The sequence below is a fragment of the Juglans microcarpa x Juglans regia genome, chromosome 8D (assembly GCF_004785595.1).
Source record: "Juglans microcarpa x Juglans regia isolate MS1-56 chromosome 8D, Jm3101_v1.0, whole genome shotgun sequence".
Lineage (NCBI taxonomy): Eukaryota > Viridiplantae > Streptophyta > Magnoliopsida > Fagales > Juglandaceae > Juglans > Juglans microcarpa x Juglans regia.
In genome coordinates this window covers 2,608,250-2,631,674 of record NC_054608.1, presented here as the reverse complement: position 1 = coordinate 2,631,674, position 23,425 = coordinate 2,608,250, and the positions used below count along the sequence as shown (strand labels likewise).

At 33.3% G+C, this 23,425-nt stretch overlaps 2 protein-coding genes across 3 annotated transcripts; one reads left to right on the top strand and one right to left on the bottom strand.

Moving 5' to 3' along the window:
* The first annotated feature begins 1,823 nt into the window (after positions 1-1,823).
* LOC121242098 (thioredoxin M-type, chloroplastic-like) lies at positions 1,824-3,107 on the top strand. The gene is made up of 2 exons (XM_041140009.1): positions 1,824-2,155; positions 2,649-3,107. Exons 1-2 carry the CDS (start codon positions 1,921-1,923, stop codon positions 2,966-2,968), a joined length of 555 nt encoding a protein of 184 aa, XP_040995943.1. The 5' UTR covers positions 1,824-1,920; the 3' UTR covers positions 2,969-3,107.
* Positions 3,108-3,730: 623 nt separating this feature from the next.
* On the bottom strand, positions 3,731-13,272 carry LOC121242095 (transcriptional corepressor SEUSS-like). Of its 2 annotated transcripts, XM_041140001.1 has the most exons (11): positions 12,909-13,271; positions 11,751-12,365; positions 10,969-11,666; positions 10,763-10,882; positions 10,501-10,549; positions 9,268-9,482; positions 9,097-9,165; positions 8,118-8,215; positions 7,803-7,896; positions 6,047-6,116; positions 3,731-4,894 (listed from the first exon to the last, which is right to left on the bottom strand). In XM_041140001.1, the coding sequence occupies exons 2-11, from the start codon at positions 12,016-12,018 to the stop codon at positions 3,930-3,932; spliced, it is 2,646 nt and encodes an 881-aa protein (XP_040995935.1). In that variant the 5' UTR covers positions 12,019-12,365; positions 12,909-13,271; the 3' UTR covers positions 3,731-3,929. The 2 variants fall into 2 exon arrangements, with proteins under 2 accessions (XP_040995935.1, XP_040995934.1); XM_041140000.1 differs by having other exon boundaries at positions 10,969-12,365; positions 12,909-13,272.
* Positions 13,273-23,425: the final 10,153 nt, after the last annotated feature.

The following is a 23,425-nucleotide window of genomic DNA, read 5'->3' as shown; positions in this document are numbered from 1 at the left end:
ATTTTGCATGAATTGTTGGATTGTTGCCTTCTCTCATTAGCTGATCTTTATGAATAAGGATATGCTATGCAAGAATGGATAATCAATTGGGAGAGCACACAGGTTTAATTTGGAAAATCAAGTATTTGCTGGTAAATATAAATGTTTTCCTTGAAAACACTAAACAGAAGTGAAAATCAAGTATTCACCATTAAGGTTAGAAGAGGTTCGTCCTAGACGTGCCTCCTATTCATTGCAAACAACCAGTGGTTTGTATTTTGAGATGAATTAGACCTCGTTTTGGTTGTGAAAAACTTAATGGTGACAGAAGCTCGTTGAGTAATCCAGTTCTTGTGGAGGAGGTGGAGTAATCAGGGATTCAGCTGGTTTTTCATCCTTCTATGGTATGGGATCTAACAACAAAGCAGAGTTGAGTGCTGTGTTAGATGGTTTGAAGCTTTGCTTGAATCTCAAGCTGCTTTGTGTTGTAGTGGAGTCTGATTCCCAGATCTGAATGGCATTAGTAATGTCCATTGGTAACCTTTACAGATTTGGTATGAAATTCTTGCGTTGCAAAATGCTATGGCTGTTCAGTCTGTTTATGTGCTCAGCGAGATTAACTCAATTCATGATCAAATTCATCTCCCTGGTTCGGATAGAGGCTCCTTAACTCTAGATAGAGCTAATTGTGCATATATATGTTGTAAATAAGCCCTTGTACTTTTGGTTGCTTACCTTAACTGTATGAAAGGTTTACTTCATAGGTGTGCAGAGGGGTGTTGCTCCCACCTTATCGTGAGTTGTTTAATGAAAGTTTTTGTGTCTTGATTTAAAAAGATATATCAATATAATGGGGATTTTGATTAGAGTAATGCAAGGTATAACCCTTTAACGCTCCGTTTGGATAGTGAGATGAGATGAGATGGTTTTAGTTAAAAGTTGAATAAAATATTGTTAGAATATTATTTTTTAATATTATTATTGTTTTAGGATTTGAAAAAGTTGAATTGTTTATTATATTTTGTATAGGAATTTAGAAAAATTGTAATAATAAGATGAGATGAGATGAAACCGTTTCTATATCCAAACGGAGCCACAAGCCTTACACAACTTATTTGTAAAAAAATTGAAGCTCATGAAAAGAAAAAAGAAAAAAAAATACACTTTTTATTTTAGAATTTTTTTTTATAAAGGGCTTGCGCGAAACTTATATACTTGAAACCTGTACAAATTATTACTCTTTTGAATAAATTAAAATAATTATCCAGAGGAAGGCTAGCAACCAAGCAAGCAACTTTGGACAGTGGTTTCATTAACCGTCCTTTGGTGTGGTTGCACAATTGCTTTCTAAGCATTAATATCTTAATAACGTTGGTAATGGTCAGAAGTAAGGATTATGGGGGAAAATAATGGAATTACTAGTATCTTAATACTAAGCTAAGCAATGCTAAGAACCATATGTAAACAAAAAGTTACTCTATTCTCAAGTCATTCTATAGAGTATATCATCTACATTACTTAAATGATAAAATTTAATTTATAAAATTTAAATTTTAAAATTTATCTTCTAAATCAAATTATATCACGTAAACAGTGTGTAGTGTAGAGATCTTAAAATAGAAGTCCTCGTCAACGATACAACAGCTGAAGCTGATAACGGATGAGAAATTTGTGGTCCACCAACGAAGGGGCAATAGGTCCTGAAAACTGGGTGATTTGGGTTTTTCCATGTAAAAGCAGGGTATTTTAGGTGATTTCCTTGAATGTCATCCACATGAATTTGAGCACTCTAGGACCTCAGAATCTTGTAATAATATCCACTTACAAACTCAGAAAAATATTGAAAATGTAAACTTAAAGCAAAAAGAATCAATAGAAAATCTTGTAGTCATACTCTTTGAAAAAACAAAAACAAAAAATACACAACTGTGGAGGAAAAGAATGGCTCTCATGGAGAACTGTTTTCAAGTTAGCACAGTATGCACTACAAGAGCTGCTGCTCTACAATGTTACCATCCATTTTCTTCAAAAGAAAAACTTCATCTCCCGACATGTAATGTATTTAAGAATTCCATACTAACCTCTTCTTTATCATCTTCATCTTACCCTCATTCCCTCAGCACCAGATTCCGAAAATCAAGCATTGTCTGCAAAGCTCGTGAAGCTCTGAATGAAGGTTAGCTACTAACTCTAGTTTTAATTGATGTATTGCAAGATCACGAGGTGGACAGTAAAAATAGAAACCCCTTTGTTGAAATTTCTAAGAAAAATATGCAACAAAAACAACCGAGGGGTGTGTTAAAGCAAACTCAGAGGAGAAACAGTAATGATTAAGAGGAGGAGATGAATGGGGAAGCTTTTGAGTGAAGTCCCAAGCTCTTGAAGATGTTGTAGAAGTAATTTTCTTTTCTTTTTTTGGTCTTTGTATCTTTATCTTTTCTAGCTTGGCCAAGACTTCAATGATAACCTCCTGGGGATTTTGTAGCTAAAATATACCAAAAGGGAAACATCATTTTATAATTGATGAATACTGGGAAAGAAACAGGAAGCAGTTCAGTTATAGTTGTAGTTATCATTTTCTCTCAATAGTTACCCAGTTCTCAAAATATTCCAGAGAACACATACACACCTCCTCATTCTAAAAAACAAAACATGGTTGAAATCTGCAGTTCAAGTGGTGACAGATTCAAGCTGGGATGGCCTTGTCATTGCAAGTGACAACCCAGTTCTGGTGGAGTTTTGGGCACCATGGTGCGGACCATGTAGGATGATTGCACCCGTGATTGATGAACTAGCAAAAGAATATGCAGGAAAGATTCTCTGCTGCAAGGTTAACACAGATGACTGTCCCAACATTGCCACCAAGTATGGAATAAGAAGCATTCCAACCGTACTGTTTTTCAAGAATGGAGAAAAGAAAGAGAGTGTGATTGGTGCAGTGCCTAAGTCCACCTTATCTGCTACCGTAGAGAAATATATAGAGGCCTGAAAAAACAGAAATGATAAACAATTGCCTTGCCTTTTGGCTCAAAGGGCTCCAATGTTGTTGTGTTCATGAAATTATCATTCATTCGAGACAGTATTCAGGACCATCTTCATTATGTTGAACTGTTATCGTTTTACTTGTATCTCCTTCATTGTGTACATTTTATATTATAAATTATCCTTGCATTCAAGAATGCCTTCAATTTCTGAGCCTCTCCTAATATTCTCCAAATCAAGTCCAATATCCTTGTACTTTGGTTTCTCAAAGCATCACATGAGAGCCTCGAGTTGATGTAAGATCCTCGGACCTATTACAACCACCATCTGCGTGGCCTCTTTCATTCTCTTCCCCACCCGAGAAGGTGGATCAAAGAAAGAAAGCTAGCACCCTCAATGACCGGAACCCCCCGTGATTTTTGGATATCGACCACCTCTTACAAATCAAATCGGGGGTAAACACAAAGATGGTCACAAATATGATTCTCGATCTTAGGTTGATATTTGTTCAAAAAGTATATTCTGCCACTCGTGTAGTTGTTCCCAGTGGCCAAACCTCTAATGGGTGAGACTGGAACTAAATATGTCGATTTTATCATTTACAAAGATCTGATATTTGGGGAAGCTTAATGGAACCATCCGATTTTCTTTCTTTTTTTTAGAAGTCAACGGGAAGCTGACGCAAAACAATGGTTTAATGCCGCCTCTCTCTCTCTCTCTCTCTACATATATATATATAGTACATTTGAAATCACAGCAACTTAGCCCCTTGAGCCACACAACCAGCCACCAAATTTCCTTTTATATTATGAAAAACAGATTAGTACAAAGTGGGAGCAAAACCCTGCAAAAATTTTCACCGTATGCAACCATCTTCACAGGGCCGCAGGGCAATTCTACTATTTTCTCGTGCTGCACAAGCAGCTGTAATCAACAATAGGAACATCTGTGTGATCAAGGGAGCCTTTTCATGGGAACGGTTTCCAATCAAACGGAAGATTATTAAACCCGTTAACTGCTCCTAGTCCACTAAGCAGTTGGTTTCCCATATCCTGCTGTTGTTGATGATTCATACTTGGGTCCCGAGCCATTGATGCCATTACTACCCTTCCATTCATGGCGGGGTTATTTCCCATTGCCGATCTCATTCCATTAACCATGGCCGACTGACCAAGTCCACCCATGGTGCCAAATCCACCACTCCCAATACCTGAGTTATTGTTGACCGTCCCATTCCCCACTAAGCAGTTACCACCATTGAGACCATTGTTGCTTGTTGGTAAAACCCCATTAACATTTTTCATGTCATTCCCCATAGAAGCAACACCAACCATACCACCTGTCCCATGAAGTTGATTGGATATCATCAACTCATGTAGGATTTTCTGGACAGAACTCTGCGAATCACTCGGGTCAGCCTCGCTGGAAAGAGTTGGCTGTTGCAAGGACATATTAGCAGGTGAATTCGAGGTACTCATGTGATTAACAGCTGTTGTTAAGGGGCCATGAGACGTTTGTGGTGGATTGTTAGACGGTGTTGGTGATTGGAATGGGGATGGGTTGGGTTGTGCCTGTGGAATAGTACTGGAAGAACCGGGGGAAGGAATCTGAACAGAACCTCCTCCGTAAGGACTGCTTGCATTGGTCATAGAATTCTGCTGTCTGGAGTTCATGGAGTTCTGATGGAGAAGCCCAACAATTGTGCTCGCTGAGGTTGACGTGGATGCTGTGTTTAGGGAATTATTTACACCAGACACACCATTGTTAACAGCAAGTTGCATTGCAGCAGCCTGGACAGAGCTTTGATCACTATTTGAGTTCTGGGCCACATTCTGCTGCTGTTGTTGCTGTTGTAGCTGCTCCTCGGGCTGTTGAGACTGACCATGAAACCCAGACGAAGTACTTGTCCTCCGAGGAAACTTGACCAAGCTTTCTGGAAAGAAACAGAAAAAGAAAATGAGCTACCCTTTGGCATTTGATAATACAGAATAGAGTTTGATGCAACATGCAATATTACATTCAAAGTACCATGCAAAATCACAGGCACAAATAAACCTAAGGGCAAAGGAATGATGGGCACTTGCGTATTATTTCTAGCATTAACCATAAAGAGTTAGGTAGGTTTTTTACATGGTAACTATATACAAAAGAGTTACTTATAAAAAAAAAAAAAAAAAAAAAAAAACTATATACATGAGAGTTTTCCATCAGAAGACTGTCAGAAAAATAGTTTTCAATTGCAAATATTAGTCTAAATCAGGTCCTGAATGTTGAAAACTGCTGCCACAGGTTTGTCTCACATGTGAAGAGCATAAACATCTACGAAACGCTCTTTGTTAAGGGAGAAAAAAAACAAGAGAGGCAGGAGAGTGTAGTTTCCATGAGCCATTTGCTCAGTAGCTCATAACAATCAGGGGACGGGACGTGTTGAGCCTATTACAAGAATAAAATATCTTTTCTGCATTATTCCAAGTCCTTAATGTTCCAAATGCCATTAGAAAAAGCTGCAGAGAACTACTAATAATAAAAAAAAAAAAGGCTGGAGAGAACTCCATGATCTCCAACAAGCACAGAACATACACCACCATATAATAAAAAGAGACTCAACTGAGCAACATACAGACAATAACTTATCCAAAATTCAAACAACAGGCAAAAAGTCATGCAAACGAAATCTGATAATTTGCATGTGAAGAAATAGCCATTATGTTATTAGCAGCATAAAATTACGGGCTACAATTAGATGTGCCTTCTGTTTTATGTTTAGGGTTCAGTTGGCAGGGTTGAATCTCAGGGCTAGATCAACAAGAAAGGCTATGCCAATAAAGTCTTCAATTGCTTAAAACGAAGGAAATCAACTTCCTCAATTTCTGTTGATAATCGAATGTAGAATATTTACTAGCTACGCAACCCCATAGAATCTCAACAAATACATTACTTTTCATGAAACCTGTTAAGAGCTTCCCAGCTTCATTTCTTTATCCAAAATCCCAATATTAAATTTAACCTTGGAAAAAGAAAACCAACGTGGCATATATAAATGAAGGTAAAATTTTTAATCAATGAAAATTCACATCAAACTTACCCATAGGTCCCGTCCCTGTTTCTCGGCTATAATCAATCAACTCTTTCATACTATTAACCACTTCTGATATCTGCAAGCCCGAAAATGAAAGACAAAAACAAAGTGGTCAACATCACACAGAAGTTTCATTAATATGGTTGAACACAAGTGAACCCTATAGAAAAGTTGATTTATCTGACATACCAGCTGGTTCTTTACAAATAATACATCCTTAGAATTAAGTAGAAGAACATAATACAAATTAGACAAGTAGGTGACACTGGTTGTTATTCATCTTAATACCAATTAAGAACACCATAATACCTACATAAATTTTCCTATATAGCCTCAAAAAAACTTGGAGATGAGCATTTCAATAGGAGACTGCAAAAGCTGAAAGGAATCTGAATATCCCCCGAACACAACATGGATTGAAAATATTTTTGTATGACACTATATACAAATAAATACATATATATATATATAATGAGACTTTTTTTTTTTTTTAATTGGCACCAGGTGTCCAGGAACAGCATCCCGACTTATCCCAGGGGTGCATAGGCCCTCGGCAAGGAGTTTCCCATAAGTGCACCTAGGGTAATTCAAGGGGAAAACCCCAACCCCCTAGAGATTGTTTGCACCCAATGGGGGATTTGAACCTTAGACCTAAGGGGAGCATACCCCAAGCCCAAGGCCTTTACCACTTGAGCCAACCCCTAGGGGTTTATAATGAGACTTAATTGAATCTTGTTACATTGAGAAAAATATAAGCATTGAGCTCAATAAAAGGGGAGAATCCAGACAAGCTCATGACCATGTAGTTGATCCTCAAGGAAAAGTATATTCATCCTTAAAGACAAATGGAGTTATTTCAAAGAGATCTAGTAGAGGAGAATATATAGAACATAAAACGTTTTAGTGAATATCAAATTTCCAAGAGGAAGGCCCCGTTTGGATGTTGAGATGGTCTCAACACATCTCATCTCAACATTCAAACACCACTCAAACACAAAACACTTTTCAATTTCAAATTTTTAACGTTTTCATCTAATCATTACCTAATCATTATAACTTTCTCAAACTTCCAAACAAAACACAAAAAACAATTCAACTTTTTCAAATGCCAAAACAAAAATTACATTAAAAAATTATATTATTTTTTTTATACATATTCTAACAATATTTTAACTTTATAATTTCTTTTATTCAACTTTTTCTTTCTCCTTTCCCAAAAATCTCATCTTAACTCAAATCATTTCACTACCATTCACATACTATTTCACTACTATTCATAGATTTCTCATCTCATCTCAACATCCACATGAGGCCTAATTCCTCTCAAGTGCAATGGAGGGAGGGTTTTTCTACAAATTAAACAATTTCTACTGTGAAGGTGATATGGAAGAAGAAAAATATCACATTCCAAAGGGATAATCCAAATTGGAGATGGGTGACAGATGGAGATCTGTATCAGGAAAATGAACATTATTATCCTAATCATAGAAAAAAAGCTGCCCATGCTCCAAATATAAAAGGCCACAAAAGAAAATAATGCAAATGTTCCCCGGATAGAAGTTACTGTGACCTCAAACATAAATCCTCCAACTCCTAAACAGTTTACTTTCTTCTTCTTCTTTTTCTTTTTTTTCTTTTCTTTAGTCCAGGTAAGAGGCATTACAGCTCTACAGAAAACAACCACAGCATTCAACTTTTCAATACTTAAGGAATAACATGGGAGTATGATGCTAATAGCCCATCAAGAAAAGTAAGACATTACCTGAAGGCAACGTACGTATCTCTTTGTATATCCTAAATCATTTACCAAAGGCACTTCCAAGGCTTTCGCTAACTGTCGAGCCGACGCTAAAAACCTAATGAAAAATTCCACGCAAAAGGAATTAATGAGAGGACTTGGAACATATGAACAAGATATAAGAAGGAATCCATCAAATGTTTTCTTTTTTTTATTAGTTCCTTTCTTTTTGAAAAAAAATATATATCAAAAAGGCAAATTTCACAAGCAAGAGTAAAGCATCACTCAAAGGCTCAAAGATAGTACATGAACCAGGAACCATATTAATTATGGACTTACATGTTACAATTAGTTTGCAACTCTGAAACAGGTACATTGGATGATGCATTTTGAGCAGCAGCCTGGTATTTTTGAGCAGCAGCTCCAAGTTGACTAACCTGTGCAGCACAAATAACAGCTGTCAAATATGTTCAAATCTGGAGGCAAAAGAACGTAATCCTCACACATACATTATGACCCCAATCAATTACTTTTACACCAATTGGATGGGGAAGATTTGACAATTAATGGATGCTTTGTACGTCCCATGAAAAAGAAACTGGGTCATAGAACCCATAAGATACAGACTCCAGTAATGACACATCCAAAACCAACCCATGTGCACATTCCATCCAAAAATCGTATAAATCCATTGGATATCATTTCGGTCAATGAAAGGTTCCAATTTAGACAACCAGTAATGCAACTCAAACATAAATGTATAAAGATAAAGTTGGAAAAATTACAAGAATAGAGACATGACCGTTTTCGAAAATTATAGCTCCAACTTCCAAGAAATCAACTACCCTTTTAAAGAAAGCTTAGTTCTGTAGATCTGCCTGTGTTCTGGTTAACCCTTGATTAATGAGTCACAACGTTTTGGAATATTTCTTATAGGATTTGCAGCATTTCCACATCCAATCAGATTCTTCAATGATCAACATGCTTAACCTGTGTACCTGGGTTGTGCCTTTGAGCTTTCTAATGGAACTTGTCATCTCTAACAAAAACAAAATGCTTAAATAGAAACCTTTCTCAACCATATTCATGTTGCATTAGAGGCACAAAGTTAACATGACTACCAACAGAGACAAAAACATGCAGACAAGCAAATACAAAAACAAGTCATTATTGTTCTCCCAAGATAATAAGTTCCTAAATCCAAGTCATGATGTGCAAATCAGCCTAACACTTGGTCCCCCACCAAGATATCTTAGACACATCAACCAGAAAATAAAAGAGCTTTCCGTGTTATAAAATGGAACTTTTCACTATTTACCTGAGGTATCAACAATCTTCGAGGTATGAGCTCTTCATGACGCCGAGCACAGAATTCCCAAGAGCATATCTGGTAGACATAATAAACAAAGACAAGAAAATGTCAGTGAATGATGCCTAGGAAAGACTGAAGATGTCGGAAGTGAAAAAGTCGATTTCTCTTTGGTGCAACCTTTAGGTCAGGAGAGAAAACTATCCGAAGTTGACCATCACGAACAACACGAAGTTGCTCAAAAACACTTTCCTGTATTGCTTTTGCATAGTCCAAGACAATCTGACCAGATGAGTTCTGATATTCACGGGGCATATCAACATAAAGAAGCTCTTCCAAAGTACCACTTTCGTATTTGATTTTGAAAAGCCTAGGAAGAACCTCAACAGTTGCTTCTGAAAGTACAGTAAACAGAATTCAGACATCAGCTAGACATAGTAAACTCCATCAATACACGTAGTGGTGAAGCTAGAATTTTAGATCCCAAGGGACGATCAAAAGATGAAATTAAATAAAATATTGATTTAAAATATTCAAGAATATAACTTACAAAATTTTTTAAAAAATCAAGAAATTTATTTTTTTTTATCAGTAAACAAGAAATTTATTGATGAGATAAATACGCATAGCCCAAGTACACAGGACATATACAAGAGCGACATCGGGGCATGGTCATCTAGTGGTACTAGAAATCATGGATATTCAGACCATTAAAGTCTATTACAAACAATCAATTCAAGAAATTTAATTATCATTTTAAACATATAAACATATCTTGTCATTTCTTTTTTCACGACTACCATTAATTTATTAAATTGTGCTCAATGAATTTCCATATTTTGAAATCACTGCACGATTTCTTGATTGACAGTTAGTCTTGAATGTATATTTTTTTTCTTATTATAACCGATGATATTTGAGCTCATGGCATCCTTTCTATAATTATGATATTTTAACAACATATCAAGACCCATGGGCAAAATACTAATAATTATCAAAGTGTCTATATCAATTGATTTTGTTTGTGTTAGTCAGAACAAAAGAGAAAAGAGACATGATGGAACATCCTAAATCTTTACCAAACTATTTAAAATAGATTAACTATATCATCTCAACTTTGGGATGGAGGGTTTTTATCTCCTTTTTTTCACAGCTAGGCCAGGGGGGTCTCTTTTCCTCTCAGCTAGGCCAGGGGATCATTTGCCCCTCTCGACCCCTTGCATACACCAGAAACAAATAGCAAGAAACCCAACTAAATAACAATATTTTCAGCAAAAAAGTTAAGATGCTAATGAGACAATAGCAGGGCATATTTTTAAAAGAGGATGCCAATTTCAAGCAGCAATGGGCACCATGGAATACAACATGATGAAGTGAACAATAGAACTAGGAAAAACTAACAATGCGACATACCAAAACCCCGGCCAGGCTTGCGATTACATATCTCACAGTGCCACACATCCTGAAAAATTCACAAGATTGAATTGATCATTTGCAACAGTACTAATAGGAATTATATTTGTGTGTATAGACAGAGATCTACGGGCTAATACTTCAAACCAGCACGAAGATGGTATCACATATCAAAATCAAAAAGATATAATAAGTTAAGACTAAGATGGGCTTAAGCAGATTTGCAAGTCCATAGCAACAATTTAATGATAAGAGCAGCAACCTGAGGAAAAACTCCAGTTGTTTGCCGGCCACTTCCATACATGGAAACACACCACTTCTTTTTGGCATCGGGAGCAAAGTACTCAGCAACAAATTTCCTCCAGAATTCAATATTGTTGTCCTGCAAAAAATTTATGCATGGTTACAGATCATAACAGCCACACCAAATAAGCACACAAAAGACTATAAATGGTAAAAGAATCTTACTTCGGGTCTATGTTGTTGCTGATACATGTAATGGGTGAGACGTCGAGCACACATCCCAGGTTCATAGCCTGATTTTACAGGTGGTCTCAAAGGCAAATTCTGCTGTGGAAACTGCTGCGGTAATTGGGAACGCTGCTGAGGCATTGCCTTCAACATTTGCTGTTGTTGCTGTTGTTGCTGGTGTAGCTGGAAGAGTCTTTGTTGATGCAAAAGATTAATTTGGGCAGCAGCAGCCTGAGAGGACTGCCTTGACATGTGTAGGAATTGTTGCTGTTGTTGTTGCTGCTGTTGTTGCTGCTGTTGATGCAGAAATAATGATTGATCAGAATGTTGGGGTTCCATTTTTACTGGCAACATATTTCTCATTGTCTGAATTTGTTGCGATTCCAGTTTCACTGGACCAGGATTTCTTAACGCTTGAAACTGCTGCTGCTGTCCCCGCTGATCATTTGTCACCTGGGGCTCCATTTTTACAGGTCCAACACCACCTAAGCCACCTCGAATTGATTGAAATTGCTGCTGCTGGTGGGCACTGGGTGTTGCAGCGAACTGTTGCATTGGCTGCTGACTGTGTTGGAAATTAGGCGACTCAAGTTGCTGGGATTGCTGTTGATCTGGAATTAACTGGTTACCAGAAGGGTTCGAGAATTGCTGACCCTGACCCGGCCCAGATGAAGCAGGGTTCGCCATGTTTGAAGCTACAAATGAAGATGAAGGAGTATTAAAACCCATACCATTGCCAACACTAGAAAGTGGATCCGACTCAGCCCCAGTATCAATACCTCCACGCTGGCTATTCGCAGGGTTAGAAAGCGCAGCATTGGGAACTCCATTCCCGAAAGACTGATTAAGAAAAGATGACGCATTGGGCACGTTTCCAAGCATATTCATGTTATTAAACTGAGTTCTGGGCGACACAAGGGAAGGAAAAGCCGTCTGAGAAGGCATGGGACCCCCTTGACCTCCCAACATTCCAGAATTCGAACGCAAGAGTGAAGGAGAAACGGACTGAGTGCCACCGATCTGTGTGGGCGGCCCCGAAGGTACCATCTTTCCAGAAATGCAAACTACAAACACTAACCGAAGTACTACAACTATCTAAAATAACTAGAACTCAAGAAACTACAATTACACAACAAGGAGTGAAAAACCGGACAAATAGCTCAAACCAGATAGCAGTTCACCCCAACGTTTAAGGTCATTGGCCTCAAAGCCCTTATTGTGCACCGATAGAAATGGGCAAGCTTTGTGCCTGTGCATATGGTGTAGACTTCTTCTGAAGGCAAGCCAAGAACCGATAAAAGCCAAAACCAAGGAACAAGCATCGATTCTGAACATTCCATAATTGTACTGCTTCTGCAAAACCAGCAATCTCCGAGCCGCTTCCGCATGAATCTCTGTATAATATTGGAACTTTTAGATCTACTATAGCTTCAACCAGTTTACAAAAACGCCAACAAATCAAGAATCAGACATTCACACCCGATACCCAGATTCTTAATCTCAATTTCATTACCCTGCCAGCCAATGGTTGCAATCAAATCCCCAAAACAAAACCCATAATACCAAAATTCACAAACCAAAAATAAAAAAATAAAAAGATAAACAAAAGTGAACCAAACCCATTGAAGAATAACCCGTTTACCACATCTTCAAGAACAAGTTTCAAACATGAACCCCCACAAAGCAATCCAAAAGGCACAAAATCGACACTTTATCAAACTAGAACAACAATTACAGCTGTAAGCAGCAACCAAAGAGCTGAACAAATGCAAACAACAACAACTAAATCCGCATCGATCGACTCCGAAACTTATAAAATCAGCGATCCAGAGCTTCCAATGAGCAACAGCACACTCCAAAAACACACAGTAACTGATTATCGAGATCAAAGGTAGAAAAAGTGAAAGAGACGGCGTCTAATACTAGCAAGGACTCACCGGAGTTGGAAATTCAAACAGTTCAAGAACTCGTCAAAACCCACCAACAAAATATTACACTGATAAAAAAATCCCCAAAGAACCGAACTCGAACTTTCTTCTTTTATTTACGTATCTTTCGTAGATTACTTTGGCTTCCAATTGTAGTACAGAGAAAGAAAGACTCCAGAGGGCACTTTTTCTCTTAGGGTTTCAGTCTATGCTCAGTACACGCCTCTGTTCCTCGCTGTACTCTTCCAGAGAGAGAAAGTAGAAAGTTTTAGAGAGAGAAAGAGGGTGTGTCTTTGTGACCTTGCGGACGTCAAGATTGTATTCGATCCGATTGAATTTTCTTCATTCCTTCTCATTCTCTCTCTTTCACAGTGACAAATGAAGTCAAATGCTGTTCTTCGTTTGTTCACATAGCATGTGCATGCATAACACCATCATCATGATCATAATCTTCCATCATCATACATCGTGCATGATGTTACGTGCAAGGCTCCTTTTCGGTTGGAAATTGGCATCGACTACTCTATTTACGAGACTGCCACAATTTGTTCTTAGCGTTGGGATTTTTTTCAGAGTAACCATTCCAATTTGGTTAGACAAAATCAACTATTTATTATAATTTTTTTAAACTCTCAAATAAAATATTATAATTAATTTAATTTTTTCAAATCTCAAAATAAAAATAATCTTAAAAATTTATATTATAACAATATTTTATTCAACTTTCAATAAAACACATCATCTCATATGAACTGTATAACTTAAAGCCTCGTTTATTTTTGCAGATGAGATGAGATGAGTTGAAATTAAAGTTAAAAGTTGAATAAAATATTATTATTATATATATTTTTAATATTATTTTTATTTTGAGATTTAAAAAAGTTAAATTATTTATTTTATTTTATGTGAGAATTTGAAAAAATTATAATAATTAGATAATATGAAATGACATGAAATGAGTTGTGAGTAGTTGTGAAAAATGAATACAATTATTTTTATAAATTATTAGGTAAATAATATTTATATTCTTAGGTTGCACAAATCTTGCACATCACTTTTTTTGAATAAAAAAAAAAGAGAAAAGATTTTCAAACAGAAACACTAAACTAAACAAAAACATTAGGCAAAAGGCTGTTATTAAACCATAACAACTAGTTTGAAATTTAATGTTTCAAAATGTATTATCTTAATTTTAACTACAGTTAAAAAAATATATATTATTCATCGCCTTTTTAATTATTATCCCCTTAATATTTTCTGATGCAAATACTACTTGACAAATAAAATATAACACTAAATTTTCTAATCATCAGATCATTAAAAGATAATAGAATCTATCATTAAAAAATTATTTTTTTACGTAAATTCTGAATTTTTAACCATTTGTTAAACAATTATCTGAATGCTAATCACTTCAATTGAACTGGACTGATGTGCCAAAATATTCTTTTTATCTGTTTGAGTGTCTCCATCATGGCCCAACATTACCCTTCTCATCCATGTTAATGGAAAATTTAAATGAAAATGAATCAAGATCTTCTTTTATAAAGTTTCTGATAATAATTTATAGACAAATTAATGACATTTTCACCTCAGTTTTCACTCATTTCACACCACTCTTTCTTGGAATCTGATACTTCTAAGTTTCTGTGAAAGTTATATATATTAGCTTTTTAATTTACAAAGATATCATTCAACAACAAAATAAAAAAATAATAATAATAATACCGATAATGGATTATATATATTATTTTACCTTTTAGATAAATAGTTGTAAATAATGTTAATCTAAATAAATTATTAAAAAATAATATTTATAGTTAAAAAGTGGATAAGTCTCGTACACCTCCTATAATTATTTTTTATGTAAATTATTATTAAACAATTATGTTGTATTACTCTGCTCTAATAATGTTAGATATAATCATAATATGTATAAAATTTACGTACATCTTTTAAAAAAATAGTAAAATTTATTATTAAAAAATAATTTTTTCATGTGTATTTCAAATTTATCTAATTTTTTTAAAAGAAAAACCTGCAGTTTTCGGTTTAAATCATTATCAAACAATTATGTAATTCAAATATTTTCAGTTTTCAAAAAACTTATCATCCCGTTATAAAATAACTGAAAAGCAAAACGGCCTATCCCGTCAAACGGAGAGAGAGGTGGGGTTGGCGGCACTAACGGCACCACCCGTGCCGTAAGGTTCCTGCAGGAATTAAAGTCGGGTTTGTTTCCAAAACTAAAATTTAAAATTTTCAAAATTTTTTATTTTATTATTATAATTTTTTTAAATTTTTATATAAAATAAAATAAATAATTTAACTATTTTAAATTTTAAAATAAAAATAATATTTAATAATATATTTTAATAATATTTTATTACATCTTTTAATTTTAAACTCAGCACATCTCTAACAACAAATTAGGATAAAAAGCCTCAAGCTGGCAGAGCGACAGGGCACTTTCTATCAGACTTCTAATCATTTCCAACTATGAATGCAGCCCACACATCAACAATATCTTTATCCTACTTTTTGAATTGACTAAAAGGTCCCTGCGACCCAGACAGGTGAATTTATATTTTTTTTTTAATTTTAGTTGGATAGAATTTATTTATTTTCGTAATTATTTTCATTTCATTTAATCATTATAATTTTTTAAATTTTTATATAAAATAAAATAAATAATTTAATTTTTTTAAATCTTAAAATAAAATAATATTAAAAAAATATATTCTAATAATATTTTATTTAATTTTTAAATTTTAGTTTAACTTATTTCATCATCTGTCAATTGAAATGAAAATCTTATAAAAAGTACAGATCATACGTGCAGAGGCAAATTGCAATCCTAAACCAAACCAACCAACTCCCGTATAATTTGTAAAATGATGTTAGTTTTATAAGATATTTTATAAAAATATCTATCTGTTTAAAATATTATTGTATAAAATGTTGTGTGTTTATCTTTTTTTTATATATATGAACTACTAAAATCATAATTTTTTTATAAAAATAAATTAACGTGGTTTTATATAATATATTATATCTATTTTATAATAAAAATAATTTTACAATCTAACATATTATATCAAATCATTTTAATTGTAAATTCATTTTTATAAAATCTTTTTATGACTAAAACATTTCGTTCCATATATATTAAAATTATCATTGTCTCACTTAAAGTTCTATCTTTTTTAAAAGAATTATAGGCCTCATAAAAAAAGAAATTGCTATGTTTATACGCAATATGTCAAGAATTGTTATGTTTATACGCAAATCTTTCATAAACAAGTTTACATATTAGCATAACTTAATTATAATGGAATACATCATATCTATTTTATAATAAAGGGAGTTTTATAATCTGATTGATGATATTAAACTACGTTAGGTTGTAAACTTTTCTGTATAAGATTTTTGTGTAATTAATGTTATTTCTAAAGTTCATATTTTTTATTTAAGATATGTCTCATATTTCTTGCACTTGCCAACCAATATTGTAGACTTGGAGTCCTTAAACTCTTACAAGTTTTAAGAAATAAACATATTAATTATATAGTAACGTTAGTTACAGTTATGAGTTGTGCAAACATGCGCATTTTTTTAAAAAAAGAATGAGGTCCATTATTAATATTTTTTTTTTATATAGGCGTCATATTTATTAACTTTTTTAAAAATGAGTGTGCAACACTTGCATATTCTATTATTGCAAATATCATTTATCTAAATTATATAAATTATTTTTTTAGAAAGGTTTGTCTTTTTTTTTTTGAATGAAACATCTACTTTTATTTATGAAAATCAAGCAAAACATGACATCTCATAATCAACTCTATTGACTATATCCACAAGTCCATCCTCTGCCCAACAATGAAACCTCTCTAAAGATAAAGCCAGTTGAGCCAACTAGTGTGCTACCACATTTCCTTCTCTCCTAATAAAGCTTATACTTCAATTAAATATGGTTTTAAAGGCAGATTTTACATCCTCAATAATATGACCATATTAGGTCCAATTTTCTACTGGATTTTTTTACTGCATTTACAACAACTTGTGCATCACCTTCAAACAAGACCCTGTTAAATCCCAACTCAGAACATAGCTTAGCTGCTATCCTCATAGCAGTACTTTCTGCAACTACAGCTTGAGTCACCATTTGAAGTCAATCACAGCATGAAGCCATAAGTTTACCCTCATTGTTCCTAATGACAACTCCCACACCTACTTTCTGATTTGCTTCATCAATGACTACATGAAAATTGGCTTTAAGGGTTCCCTCTACTGGCTTCTTCCACTATTGCTGCTCTTGCCTTCTTTCTCCACCACTCTAATTTACACTCTTATTGCCCTCTGCCCCATTGTATTCCTTTAGAGTTGATAAAGCAGTTTTAATAACCTGTGAAGGACTAATAAAATTGTCATAAAAAAACTACTTTATTCCTTTTGTGCCATATGCCTCTAAGTATAGATATAGTTTCCTCTAACTTTCCTTATCAAGATTGTGGCATAACTTATCCCACAACACCATGAAATCCTATCCAGTCACCACCCATTTTTGCAATGCACTCTCTGCCTCTGCCCATACATCATTTGCTGTTAGACACTTCCACAACACATGCATTATGGTTTCCTCTTCACTTAAGCAAATAGGGCAATTTACAATATCACTAATCCTCATTTCAAACAGTTTTGATATAGTTACAAGAGATTCATTACCTGCTCTCCATATAAAATGTTTGGTTGCACCTGGGACATGTAAGTTCCAGATCTTCTCCCATCTTTCATATGATTTCTTTGTTGTAGAACTTTCCCCCAGCATCTTCCTTTTTCTGTCTTGAGACACATGGTATGCACTGCGGATTGAAAACTTGCCATCTTTACTGAAGTTCCATATTAACTTGTCTTCTAATCCATTACTACTATTAAGTAACCTGCAAATCAATTCAGCCTTATCACAATTAAAAAGTTCTTTTACAGTAGCTTCATTCCAAATCTTTAAATCTTCTATTATTAAGTCACTAACTCTTGCATCTATCCCCAGTGAAGTTACAAGAGATTGAACACAGTAGGTCAATGGCTTTGGCAACCATTTTTGTCCCCATATATTAATCTACTGTCCATTCCCTACACGCCAAATCAGTCCCTCTTTTATTATATCTTTAGCCATCCACACACTTCTCCATATTAATGATGGAGAAGTTTCTAGTTTGGTTGTTAATATATTTCCTTACTGAAATATTTTTCCTTATAAACCCTTGCTACTAAAGATGTAGGATGATGTAGGAACCTCCAACTATGTTTTGCTAGCAAAGCCAAATTAAAACTTTATATATCTCTAAATCACAGCCCTCCCTTGTTCTTTGCCCCTCCCACATTATTCTACCTCGTCCAATGAATCCCCATCCTGTCTTGCTTATTGCCCCCACCAAAACTTTGCCAACATAGCTGAAATCTCATTGCAAAGTCTCTTAGGAAGTTTAAATACATTCATACTATAAGTAGGCACAGCTTGCAAAACTACCTTTATAAGAACTTCTTTGCTGCCTTAGACAAAAAACTATTTTTTCAACTATTTATCTTCCTCCATATTATTTTGTTAATTCCGCTAAATGTATTATAGTTAGATTTACCAAGCATGGATGGCGAACCCAAATATTTTTCATAACTCCCACATATTACTGCCACTGCTACATTCTTGATCTAATTCTTAATCCCTACACCAGTATTTGTATTGAAAAAAATAAAAGTCTTGTTTCTATTTAATTTCTGCCCTGATGCTCTTTCATACATCTCAAGTACTTTCTGTAAGTTATTCCAGTCAGCATGTCTAGCCCTACAAAAGATAACACAATCATCTAAAAATAATATATGATCTATTCTTGGACCCTTCCTTGCTACTTTCACTCCTTTTATCAATCCCTTCTGTCTTGCTTTATTTATCAAATAACTTAAACCTTCAGCACATAAAATAAATAGATAGGGAGATAGAGGGTCTCCCTGTCTCAAACCACAACTAGACACTGTCTCTTCACCTGGATTTCCATTTACAATTACAGAATATATTACTGATTTAACACACAACATGATCAAATAAATCAGTTTTTGCTTCAAACCTAACTTCCTCATTAAAGCCTCAAGATAGTCTCATTCCACACGATTATACGCCTTAGACATATCCAGCTTGAATGCCATACTACCTAAGAACCTTTCTGTTTTGACATCATAGTATGGAGAACCTCAAAAGCTACCATGATGTTATCTGATATTAACCTATCCAGTATAAATGCACTTTGATTACATGCTATTATATCAAGTAGTATTTTCTTCAGTCTATTTTATATAGTCTTTGAAACTATTTTGTAAAGTATGTTACAAAGATTAATTGGTATAAAATCCTGCACTACCTCAGGGTTGTTTACCTTTGGGATCAGAGCAATATATGTAAAATTTAAAGTTGGTGAAATAACTCCATTATTTAAAATGTCAAGAGCTGCAAAACACACCTCATTCTTCACAGTACTCCAATGTTGTTGATAAAACTCTGCTCCAAACTCATCAGGCCCAAGTGACTTGAGAGGGAACATTTGACTTAGTGCTTGTTCTACCTCCTCTGTTGTAAAGATATTGTCCAGGTCATCATTCTTCTTTTTCTTTCAGTTGCACAGGCATGGAAGTATTTGATATTCCTTTCCCCTGTTGATGATACCAGTGCATTTTTGCTCTTTGCCTCCATCTAATATCTTCCTGCTCTAGTAAGATTCCCAACTCCCTTCTTAAAATTCTTATTTCCTTTACATTTGTTAGCCAGGGGATAAGATACTACCTCCTAGGGGTCTTAGTAAGGAGATCCTTTGTCTCCCTATTTAGGGTGTGCATCAATCTAGATATAGATATTCGAGAATATTCTACAAAAATAAACTCACAAGTTGACATGATTTCAGTAAACAAGATTATTTGGTAGCAAAAGCTAAGTATAAACTCCTATAAAGCAAATTAGGATGTGGCATTAGATGTAAAAATAAAAACGAAGATGAAAGTTGGAGTAGTGATCAGGAACTGAGAGGGTGAACTATAATTGCAACTCTGGGCGTGCCAAAAATGTTTGTTTTTAAGGAGGGCTATGGAGCTATGCTTAGAAATTGGACTAGAGCAAGACATTTTTAAGGATATGCAATTTCGATGACTAAGAATATACAAAAGTGCAAGGAGAATTGGTCTTGGTGCGGACAGATGATAGAAGTTATCAAGGTTATGTTTGGATAGAGAAAGTATTTTATCTCATCTCACCTCATCATTATAATTTTTTCAAATTTTTACACAAAATATAATAAACAATTTAACTTTTTCAAAATTTAAAATAATAATAAATTAAAAAATAATATTCTAACAATATTTTATTCAACTTTTATATAAAATTATCTCAACTCACCTCACCTCACCTCACCATCCAGACGGGTCAAAGCTTCATTTCAAAGTAGAGAATATATACAAAATCCTCATTCATGTCACTTTTGGGAATCCATCTTCGATAAATATATTTATATATATATATATATATATATATATAATATCCAAAGAAGACTTTACATGAAATACTACATGTATTTAGAAAGAACCCATTTGATCTAAAGTAATGCTCCTAAAATTATACTTAGCTTTTTCTTTTCCATGTGGGCTATAATTGTAAACAAAGAAAAAGAAAACAATTTCCATTTGATTGCCATATCTGACAAAAGATGCAGCTAACCTCAAGTTTCAAATGAAAGAGATTTTATAAAAATAAATTTACAAACTGACGTGATTTTATATAATATTTTAGATCTATTTTATAATAAAAATAATTTTAAGATCTGATGTAAACATAAACTCATATCAATTTAAAATTTTATTTTTATAAAATATCTTTATCACTAAAGTATTTTTCTTTGGGAAATATTTTAGCTACAAAGTGATTATATAAAAATAATCTCACAAACTGACTTGACTTAATGTGGTTCGTTATATTATAAAATTACTTTATAAAATAAATCTAATGGATCAAAGAAAATCACGTTAATTTATAAAATTATTTTTATATAACTCTTTTATAAATGTAGCATCACTTTTTTTTTTTTTTAATTGTTAATGAAAGCTCAAGTCCGGCCAAAGTCTTGATTGGGAAAAAATAATATGAAAGGAAGGGAAATTACGAGATGGGTGAGGCTAGAAATGTAATTTCATAATAATTTCCTAAATTTGACGTCACTGCGACATGCAGAGGTGGACAACGAGAAACCCTAAACCTAGAAAGAAACATAAACATCCTGTCTCGGATCATCCATGTCATCCATCCATCCATACATGCATGCAACATACTCATCATTTTATGCGTGGAATTGGCTACGTGTCACGTAGATCGACGGGAACTCCGTCCGTTACGATAACTTGGATTGATTTAGATGAGTTTAATTTAATTTTAAATTTAGTTTAATATCTAAATATTTAATTTTTAAATTAATAAATTTATCTCAATTTCAAATTTCTTTACACTTATATATAAGATTTATAATTTTTTTAATTTAAGATTTTTTTACACTGGATTTATAATATTTTTAAATTTTTTATAAATAGATCTAAATTCATCTTAATATTTAAATATATCTAAATTTATTATAGGTAAATCTTATAAAATTTACTCTATTATCTCAACTTATTATTATTTAAATAATTTTTTTTATTATTTTCACACATCATATATAATATTTATTATTATTTTTTTATAACAAATATGTATTGTATATATAATAAGTAGAACAATTTAATTAATTTAATAAGAATAAAATAAAATAAAAAATAATATTAAAATATATAAAATATATAATATAAAATGATGAATTATTTATGAATAGTTCAACTCATCTCGACGCGCTTTAATTGAGAAAGGGGGAGAGAAAAAAGGAATAACGGCCTTTTAAAGCTAAATAGACTATCAACGTAATAGCTGTCAGTTGGAAACTGGGCCTTAAGTTCTTCTAAAGAAGATTCTCTTTTCTTCCTCTTATTATTATATTATTTTTATTATTATATTATTTTATTATATATATAATAAGAATAATGTTTGAGAGAAATTATTACAGTAATGTATAATTTACACTCATTGTATGACGGCTTCTTGTTGATTGTTTTCAACACTCATTTGTGGAGATGTGTGATCTAGATGATATCACATCATGTATACAAAATGAATACTCTCAATAGTAACTTCTATCTAATTTATTTATATAAGAATGCTTCCTTATATATTAATATATATATATATATATATATATTTGAGGTTCGATTCTGTGTGCTCTAAGCTACCATATTAAAGTTGCACCCTTGATTTTTTTTTTTCTTTCTTGGCAAGTAAAATTTTGTAGGTGAGTAATGATCTGCTGTGTAGGTTTTTCTTTTTTAAAAAAGTGGAACTTATCATAAAAAAATATATAAAAAATAGTTATTATATTTTCAATTTTTTGTTCTTCTAGATTATATTTTCAAATTAGTGCATACAGCACATCAATCCATATCACTTAAAATTGTAATATTTGATTTATAAAATTTAAATTTTAAAATTTATCTTCTAGATCAAATTATGTAATATAAATATTTTATTTTATGTGTGAAATTTATACATATAAAACTTGTATGTAACATTATTTTTGTTAAAAATATGATAAGTACACTATTAAATCACATTGACTCTATTCCATGTTTTGTTCTTATTCTTCTTCTGGTTGACTTTGCACCCTTTGTCTCTTTACCATTGCATTGTGGTACAAATATGGTTGTTTGTTTTAAAAGCTAAGCAGTCTTTTGGAATGGAGAAGATAAGCCTACTCCAAGAGCTATGATGTGATTATTTTAAACAAAACCTCATTCAATTTTTTAGATTATTATAGTTTTTAGATTAATTTCATGGTGATGATGGAAAGTTGGTTCTTTAATTTGACTGAAGATCCTACAAAGATCTAATTCATAACACCAAGATGCTATGAGTATGATGTGATTCTTGATATATATTGGATCTCCTTTTCTTCTGAAACTCCATTGATGTTTACAAAATGGAGGTGTATGTCATTGATTTATTTTATTCCTTGTTATTTAAATATTGTTAATTAGTATGATGGATGCACATATAATACCCATATTGAATGACCAATTACAGATTTTAATTGTCTCCCATGAACTAGATCAAAAGCAACACAATGTTCCTATATATATATATATATGCAAAACATGCATGTTGAAGTACATACTTGCTTGGTAGAAAACAGTTGGTATGGTAAAGAAGAAATTGGGAATTTCAGGGGGTTTCTTTCCATGAAATGCCTGCTAATTATAATAAGGATTGCCAGCCCTAGCTAGTTTGAGTTTGTCAAATATTATGACTAAGGCATTTGCCACACACTTGCTAAGGCATTTCAGTTTGGAATATTTAACAACTAACTACTTCCATGATTTTTAACAAAGCATTCACTTTTTTGTTACTTTTA